This window comes from Neodiprion virginianus, chromosome 2 (assembly GCF_021901495.1).
Source record: "Neodiprion virginianus isolate iyNeoVirg1 chromosome 2, iyNeoVirg1.1, whole genome shotgun sequence".
NCBI lineage: Eukaryota > Metazoa > Arthropoda > Insecta > Hymenoptera > Diprionidae > Neodiprion > Neodiprion virginianus.
Window position 1 is genome coordinate 32,818,774 of NC_060878.1, and position 9,517 is coordinate 32,828,290.

The 9,517-nt window shown below is 37.4% G+C and overlaps 2 protein-coding genes across 6 annotated transcripts in view; one reads left to right on the forward strand and one right to left on the reverse strand.

Moving 5' to 3' along the window:
* Positions 1 to 7,261, reverse strand: part of LOC124298685 (14-3-3 protein zeta) — a 29,001-nt gene extending 21,740 nt beyond the window's left edge. The window contains exon 1 of one of the 5 annotated variants that reach the window (XM_046751037.1): positions 7,122 to 7,261. The gene's annotated coding sequence lies outside the window, so the exon portion shown is untranslated. The remainder of the gene's footprint in view (positions 1 to 7,121) is intronic. The other 4 variants (XM_046751040.1, XM_046751035.1, XM_046751038.1 and 1 more) reach the window with 4 other exon arrangements.
* Positions 7,262 to 7,382: 121 nt separating this feature from the next.
* On the forward strand, positions 7,383 to 8,935 carry LOC124298686 (mRNA turnover protein 4 homolog). The gene is made up of 4 exons (XM_046751041.1): positions 7,383 to 7,589; positions 7,790 to 8,094; positions 8,199 to 8,435; positions 8,724 to 8,935. Exons 1-4 carry the CDS (start codon positions 7,562 to 7,564, stop codon positions 8,874 to 8,876), a joined length of 723 nt encoding a protein of 240 aa, XP_046606997.1. The 5' UTR covers positions 7,383 to 7,561; the 3' UTR covers positions 8,877 to 8,935.
* Positions 8,936 to 9,517: the final 582 nt, after the last annotated feature.

Here is a 9,517-nt window from a genome sequence, read left to right on the forward strand (position 1 = left end):
AACCATTCTCGGCAAAAGAAAGAAGCACAAGCTCCCCGCCAAAATTAAAAACGAGAGAGAGAGAAAAAAAAGTCGGCGTACTTCGCGGTGTGTAAGCGTAAATCTTGTCTTTGTTTTTCAACACCGATTAGCTCGACCGCAATTAATATCAGATCCAAAAATATTATACACGAACAAACCGTCTGCTGCATTAATTTTTACCGACAATTTTCTTACAATTTATCGAATCAAACCCAATACTATTATAATATTTCACAGCAATAACTTTTAGCTGTTCAATTTTTTTCTCTAACGCCCGAATAATAAGGATCGACACTGGTAAAATGTTTCAATTTCGAAAATGGAAGTAACTGCAAGTGCGGCGGTTGAAAGAAAAATTTTATTCTATTCTTTCGTGCAATGCGAATGCATAATAATCCATGCAACGAATAAATGCTCAACTGCAACAGTGAAAATTGCTACACTAAAAATAGCTTCACTTCACCATAGGACAAATATTTATTACAACACCTCGATGGACAACGCGGCGTATCTTTGCGTCCTCATCTTTTATGTACACACATACGCTACCGCTACTCTATAAATGCACCTGTAATATATAGATATATAGTTGCCGCACGTACATCTATTGCCAATTTCAATTCATACATTGGATATTGCTAAAAATCTATAATGCATAGCCCGTGTGGAGCACACGTTCCTTTTGTTCCAGAGCGAAGAAGTAAAAAAAAAAAAAAATATATTTTTGCAACCGCTGTACAATTGAACTAGTAGTGCATTTGCTGCTATATATAGGATGGCGATGAGATATGTGAAATACCTAACCGACTCTGTTGTAAAGAAAAATAAAAAAAAAAAAAAATCCATTTAGCCGCAGACATTGCGAATGTTCCTATCTAAAGTCTAAAAGCTTTCCCGTGTTTTATCTTCTTCTTTTTCTCTTTTAATAAAAATCTAATATGCTAAAAAGCCCGGTGACAAGAATGATGACCGAAAAATGGGCGTTCTTTTCTGATGTATAAGATTAATTTACACGAGGAAATAATTTCCCCAGACTCTCCGACATGATGTTTCCCGTTTCGCCGCTTTTCTCCCCTGTCTGGCATGACTATCGCCGCACTGGAGAGTTCAAGTCTTATAGTACCCTGTATAAGTAGTCCTAAAACACCTCTCGACCTTATCCTCAAATGGTTCGTATTGTAGGCTACAGGTTGCTCATCACACACACACACATACACACAAACCGTACATACTTCATCGTCTCCCGAGGGACGGCGGAACACTCCCGGTAAAATGTTGTTGAATAAACACTTCAGGATGTACATGCACATTATTAATTAATAAACGAGTTTGCTGAAATGCTTTGAACTTTATTGTTTCAATAAAATTATCGAGAGAAGTTTCGCCTGTTTTTTTTTCATCTAAAATTATTTACGTTCAAGGTATATATTATATCTTAGTTCAAGAAATATAATTTTTTAAAAGGCCTTTGATCGTATTTATTCACGCTAAACTGAATGGAATATTTTATTACGTATAGATGAGAAAAAAAAGTTAAAGCAGAAAAAACGTACATTTACCAACCACTCCGCAAATGTTATTCGTTAATTTCAAATTATAAGAACAAGAAAAGTTATAATGAAGGGACATGCCTTGATAAACGTTACCAGGAAAAATAAATGGTTATTATTTATAATAAGAATAAAGAGTAAAAAGGTATCGTAAACGGGAAAAATGTTTCAAAGTTTATCCAGTGTGCGCGCGCGTGTGCGTGTGTAATAATCATATATTTTTCGAAAAACGAATTACAGACGCAGCTGCATTCCAACAAAAAAGCAAATTCATATTTTTTATTCAAATTCGTATTCAATAAATTAGTATGCAATATCAATCAAATAAATATTATCTTAGATTTGACCTTTTAACTATCTTTTTCTTTCCTTCTCTATTTTTGTCTCACGCGTTAAATTGGAACGAATTGTATAGGTGAGCATGTATGTATAATAATACATCATATCTAAAAAGAAATTATATGAGAAAAATTTTCGCTCTCATCGTCAGCGATGTTGTCATTTGCAAGGTATTATTTATAGAGGTAAGAAAAGCGTGCGTCGTTCACCGCATACCTCCTTTATACACAACATATGCATGCATATATATACACGCACACATGCATATATATATATACATCACCGTCACTTCTGTCGCATATTATAATGATGTACAACGTAGACAGAGGCTTTACGACTTATGGTATAATAAATTAATTCTGGCGCTCGACACCTGTGCAAATCATAGCAACAGGATTGAAAAAAAGAAATATATACTCGAGCAGCAACTGGATGCGTCGCAATATGGAAGAAAAATAATGAATGAAATAAAAGGTAAACCAATCCACATACATATAACACTGGAACCGATACAAGAAAACACAATATTACGTACAATTGTTGTCGGTCTTATTAAACATTTATCGTGAGTAAATTAAAAAAGCTCCAATATTGACTGAAATTGCGCAGAATAAGGATAATTAATTAGGTATGTACATTATAATTGTTTCGGTGCAGTGTAACTCACGCCGTACGTTTACGTCCACATTTGCCAAGTGCACCGTGGTACTTTTAAAAGGGAAGGAGATGCGTACGGTGGTGTTAAGTATGCGTTCGCGATGCTTAATACCGATACATGTGTGTGCAAAGCGTGCGTATGTCACGCATAGGTGTAATAGGTAGGCTATATACACAACGCATCGTCATGCCTAGCAGCAGAGAAGAGAGAGAGAGAGAGAGAAAGAGAGAATAATGCGTCAGTGGCTTGGAATAGCCAGTGATGTCAACACGGTACACATTTACCACGCGTCACCCAAAGAAGAGAAGCATGTGGTCAAACCCGGGGTTGTTGGTTAGGTAAAACGATGCGTCTAGGTGTACATGGTCAAGTACCTAGGCTAATCGTAAGCCTGTTCATAATACACGCGTAGCGTCTATTACTTCTATTACGCGGGATAGAAGACGACAGAGGAACGTAATTGCTAAGTAGCAACGCACGCGTTCCATTGCCAAAAATTAATGACAATGATTACAATTTTGCGGCCTGAAGGACCCCCCCCCCCCCCCCCCCAAAGCTCACTAATCAGATCGTTACACGGTCAATTATTATACGCATCACCTGTCGGGCATTCGATATTCGTTGATTAAATACGTAGTTCAATAACTGATTGTCTTATTATTTTCGTTATTCTACTAACAATTATATTATATCATATCACATTGCAGGTGTGAGCGATTTTTTGCATTGCAATTGTGTAATTAACGATGGATCAGATTCTTGTCATCGATTTTGTTCTTTGACGGGTTCGAAGTTTCTTTTTCGTTATTCGCCAGATGCGGATTATTATCGTTGGGTATGTGTATGCGTGTATGTGAATTAAGCAACGTAAATTATAATGTATTTGTAGTGAGTCTACATATACTGAGAACACACGTACATCCGAGGATCGAACGATATTAGGATGTAGTGAGTATTTTCATCTCCGCGAAACTATACGCATACATATATTGTAATATAGGAATACGTAAAAACGGTTGAAAAAAAAATAACTGGCAGTTTTGTAAACACCGTATTTAATTGGTAATTTATTTTTTCATTCCTCTTCTTCAGATTACAGCGCATTTTGTGTTCAAGATTCAACAACGGTATGAAAACTATTGTGTTATAGGTATATATAAAAATGTATATATATATATATATATTCATATACACATGCATATAAGTGGAACGATTCTGACGCACAATAATTTTTTCTGACATAGTTAATACATAAACTATATATATTCTTTTAGAATGAATAGTTTGTACTGACGTTTTCTCTCCTTTTGTGAAATGTGTGCCCAACGCGATGATGTTTGGTTTGATATAATGAGCGTACTAAAGAAAAAAAAAAATGTACATGTAATATATTTTATACTCAATGAAACGGACGCAGCATGCGGTTCAACGCACGCTGTCAATCGCACTATGCGTGTTATGCGCGTATGTAACTCGTTGCTGATACTACAGCACCGAACCCAAATTCTTAATTTGGGAATACGAGAAATGACACGATGTTCAAATCCAATCCGATTCGGTATTGGCTAAATACACACTGCACTATATGTATAAAATGTAGGTATGTATGTATGTATATTTATATAAGGTATGGTGCAAACTATTCGTATCCGAACCTTTATTTTTTGGGAGGGGAGTAAATAAAGGGAAGTAAGCAATAGAAAAAAACATCTGATCTCTAATGTGAACTTTTGCGAGAGGGAAAATTCTTTCACATCCAGTGACGTATGTTAATATAAAAAACAGAAAAGTTATAGGATTGCTCCGTTTTCCTACCGCTGACGGAGTCGAGAACGCATAAATCTGACGTAGTTCATCAGCTAATGATATTATATGTATAAGTATATTTAATCAAATTTGACGCGGTTAAGATATGAATTGAATTTTTCATTCCGCGATCATCTGCATGTGCGTTAAATTCCGTATAAAGAAAAAGAGATTTTCGCCACCGCCATAAGATATCTGTCACTGTCACGCGATATGAACCGGAAGTATCAACCCGTAACAAGATTTTGCTGACCGTTATAGCACAGATTTTGCGTTTCATATAATATACATACCTACATAGAATCATATAAGTAGCAGGAACGATGGTTACGGTAAATAAATACATCGTAGCGATTTCAGACATTAGCTAGTTGTGGAAAATTTTTTGAAATTATAGCATCTTTACGCAAGTACGGAAAAAGTTATTTCAACTTCGAGCGTTAAAGAATTATTTGCATCTACCGGGGATATAACGACGAAGAGGAATAGTAACTCAAATATGACGAATACAACGTGCCCAGTGTACGCACAGAGAAACAAACAACGAGAGGAAAGAAAGGAAGTGTGTAAAGAGAAACTTTAGTCATTACCCATGGCAATTGCCTTATATTATGCACGTATGTGAGTGCGCGTGTGCGTAACAACCTGGTTGAGAAACTCGTCGAGATATTCGCGCCGAGCCTAATATGAATGCATCTATATTATAAAACCGGATGTGACATATTGATATGTTCGAAACAGCTTTCGCGTAGTCGTAAATGAGACACATACGTCTACGCGGAGTTCGCGCATTGCATGCGAATCATTGCACCCCGCAGGTTTTACAAATCGCCGGCGGGTTGCACAAACCCACATTTACTATTTTCTACACTAACAGGCATTACGCTTGATATAAATTAACGTATCGCATCATCCTCTCTGGCACGTGACGTCACGGCTGATAGTAGTAATTTCCATACGGATTATCTCGGCAGCGACGGATCTAAGTGAGCATGCAACAACGCCGAACTCGGCCGAATGCGTGCAGAAATGATAACGCAAAAAAACAAGAAAGAGATACATTTGGAAAATAAATGTGCATGAAAATCACGAAAATCATAAAAATCTTGAGACGCCATCTGCTTATAGGCAAAGGCTTTCGACCTGCCTAGATATGCTAGATAAATCGCGGCGTAGGTACACGGCAGACGTGGGTCACACTACGTACGACACATAATGCATGCACCCACGTGAACGACGTGTGGCCTTGCTTTAATAGATTTATCCACCGTCATGTGATTGAGAATAGATTCTCTGACCAAATAAATTCGAACCAACCAGAATCAGGTGCGTGCGCTTGGAGAGGATAGAGAGAATAAAAAAAATAAAATAAAAATTAAACGTCTATGAAGCTAACAAAGAATTTCTTTGACCGTTGTTTGTTACATTGTGCTGTACGTACGTTGACCTGTGCCAAAGATTGATCTGCCAGGAATCCGATAGATCTTTGGTGCGACATGTAAGTGAACATTGATTTAATGCCGCATATTTGTGAATTTACAACGAGAATTTAAGTCACATGTAGCGATGCGGATAATATCTATTCCAATCCATCGATTTCAATAACAGCGGGGCTAATTAGTTCCCATTTGTTATTGATCAGTCTCGTACAGGTAAACTCACGGTAAGATTTACCGACACAGTAGACATAATTGACGAGAACTAATTTAGTCGCAGTTTTCATTCTATATCCTTCCGTGTGATCGTTAAAACTTTTTCCTGTTACATGATCGTAAAAGTTGAACTAAAAATGAAGTTCAGTTTGGAAAGAAAGGGAAACAAGGCCTGTTGGAGGTTTGAAGACCGGATTGAGATATTAAAGTACGTAATAAGGCGATCCACCTGGATGAGAGAAAGGGCGTGCCTAGTCGTAGGCGTTTGTCACGGTCAAGTATGCGACGTACTTCTACCAAGCTACAACTACGTGTGGCTGCGGATAATTGCACAGTAGGTATGACGAAACGACAACGATGGTACACCGTTTATTACGAAGATTTAAAAATCCGAGGACACGAATCGAGGATTGGAGAGAAAAGTGCGAGCGGTTGGCGAGAAAGAGGGAAATAGAAGAAGGACATCTCCGATTTCTCATGACCATATAAGGAGCTAAATTCTTAAAAAATGATCGCTCATAGTAAGAGTAAAATATGACAGTTTGACATGCGGGTATTGAACGGCGGTAGCACGTGGTTAATGATAGTCTGACAGTCGATAAACGGTGAAATGCCCGAGCACTGTCAGACAGGGATACGTTAAATGCATGTGAAAAAGTTGGACATTTTTTTCGCCGGCAACCTGGCAAAATGGCAAAATGGCGCCCCTGGCGCCTGAGACACTCCTATTAAATGCGTCACTCGAGCCGTACCCTCCGCGGCTACATTCACGCCTATCGCCTTTACTCTTTAGGTACGATCTCGAACCGGAAGATTTAACCCGTCTACTTGACACGGAATATCAAAAATGCCGTCATTACTGACTGGCTCGATTATCCTAGTGATAGGCGCACGACGTCAGTATCTGTATGGCTGCTCGTATATCCGATGTGGAAGCCGCTTTCCAAAATTTCCATCATCTCTAGTTGCTACGGGGTTCACACAGCCCGCAAACGACGTTGCGCACATTTAGCATAAAATTAACACTTCTATCGTATGCACGGAATCTCCGGTTAGCGAGGATTCGGTTTCGATACATTTTTGGTTAAAACTCACCTTTTGAATGCAGAAAGTCGCCTGGAAAATCAAGGCTTCAGCGAATTTCAACGACTCCCGTCTAACACGATCTCACAGAGTGCACTGCCGCTCACCGCCGGAAACCGCCATTTTAGACTACGTTCGATTAGACACTTCCCCTACCATCGATCATAACCTATCTTCATTCGATACGCGCACCGTTTTCAACCCTTGTGCGATAAACATCTTGTGTAATTTTCGAAAATTTTATTGACATACACAATACCTCACCGATGCACTTGCAAATTGAATAAAAATGAATTAATTGTGAAGTTGAATTCAACGTAACCAAAATGGCGTCCACGTTTCCTCCTGACTGTTTACTGGGTGACATTCGAACCGGTGCTACTAGCACATGGTTTGTTTTTTAAATAGTACCTCAAAGTAATCAGACCGTCTGAAAAAACAGAAAGTGAAAGATGCCGAAGTCCAAAAGAGACAAGAAAAGTACGTAAATCACCTCAAACACTATCGCACAAGTGAAATCTGAACCGTTGTCCAGATATTATTTGCACATAACCTATAACTTGATATATACATGCTTGATAGTCGTAACTGATTTTGCATTTGGAATTATAAAAAATTCTCTAATACTAACAAGTTGTTGTAATTATTGAAAAATGATAAATTTTCGTTTCAATTTTCAGTCACACTTACAAAGACCAGCAAGAAGGGACTGGTTCTGAAACAACAGATCGTCGAAGACATCCGTAAATGTGTAACAAAGTATAACAGCATTTTTTTGTTCTCCGTTCAAAACATGAGAAATAACAAACTTAAGGACATCCGGGCTGAATGGAAGGACAGCAGGTTCTTTTTTGGTAAAAACAAAATCATGGCGCTTGGCTTGGGCAAATCTCCCGAGGAAGAAGTCGAAGATGAAATACACAAATTATCTGCCGCTCTCAAAGGCCAGTGTGGGCTCCTCTTCACCAACAGACCTAAGGATGAGGTACTTGATTAATGAAAATGGCAATATACAAATATATAAATGAATTAAGCAAATATATCATATAATTATTTCAGTATTTTTAAAGGTTTTTTTATTTGGGACAGGTCTTGGACTGGATGGAACAATATGGTGAAGAGGATTATGCACGCTCAGGTTTTGTCGCAAATGAGACAATAACAATACCTGAGGGACCGATGCCAGAGTTTGCGCACAGTATAGAACCACATTTGAGGCAGTTGGGACTTCCCACATCACTTCAAAAGGGAGTTGTAACATTGCTCAAGGATCACGAAGTTTGCAAAAAGGGCCAGACACTCACTCCAGAACAAGCCAGAATACTGGTACAACATTTGTATTTGTTTAGCAGATGTTTTCAAGTATATAGATAATTCCATTATAAAAAGCTCAAAGGCTTCGGTTATGTACTCTTTTTTTTTCAATTTGCTCTTCTGTAATTTTAATGCTAGTTCCCTCAATTTTCCATGAATGAAATCCAACACAAAATTTGAGAAAAACTGAAATCCACCCATGCATCTCACAAAAGATTTCTCATGGAATTACATGTATACTTTACAAAGTACCAATTTACTGAATTCAGTATGGAGCATTATTTTTGTACCTTCTTACAGAAACTCATTGGCAAGGTATTAGCAACATTCAAGTTAACGCCTCTTGGGGTATTTGTCAAGAGTGAAGGATACATGCCAATTGCTACAGATGATAACGATGATAATGAAGATGACAATGTAGAGATGGAAACAGAAGACACAACAGATACCTGAAATCAGAATTAAAAATCACCTAAAAATGTACATATTGAATAAAAAATTGTTTTTCCATTTTTGCGGTTTATCATTTCTTGAGTTTGTGAATAAAACCTACAATTCTTTTCTCTTATCTCACATTCCAGAATATCAGTGACAGCAATGCGCCGAGGAAACATGCATGGTCCAAAACAATCTAGTCCTTGAAATCCTGCTAAAAAAAAGCATGCAGTTATTAGAAACAAACGATTTTGAAATCTCTCGTCAGCAGTGCAAATATCAAGATAAATTTAATGAAAAATATTATTACCAAATAATACACAATATTTACACATTCTACATACTCATTCAATGAATAATGAGTTGCATATTAGGATTTACTATATTTTGGATCGTCGGTATGACATGGGTGAGTGAAATAATTAAACGAAATTGTACCTTTTATGTGTATAAAACTTTGAAAAAACTTTTTATTACAATTTCTGATACCAATGTGGGAAATCATTGGATCTAATCTTGTTAATCAACAGATAATATATCATTGGCTGAATGGAACTGTTCCAAAATCTAGTTGTGAAAATTCTAAAAGAGTGGCATTCAAAATCACAGCAAATAATCATAAAAAACGAAGTACTACTTCTGTAGAATCATGGGACATT

Bases quoted from the DNA above. Each gene is read 5' to 3' on its own strand.
- LOC124298686 (XM_046751041.1), top strand. From the start codon at position 7,562: ATGCCGAAGTCCAAAAGAGACAAGAAAA. The intron at 7,590-7,789 runs GTACGTAAATCA...TTCAATTTTCAG, and splicing joins GTCCAAAAGAGACAAGAAAA to TCACACTTACAAAGACCAGC. The intron at 8,436-8,723 runs GTACAACATTTG...ACCTTCTTACAG, and splicing joins CAGAACAAGCCAGAATACTG to AAACTCATTGGCAAGGTATT.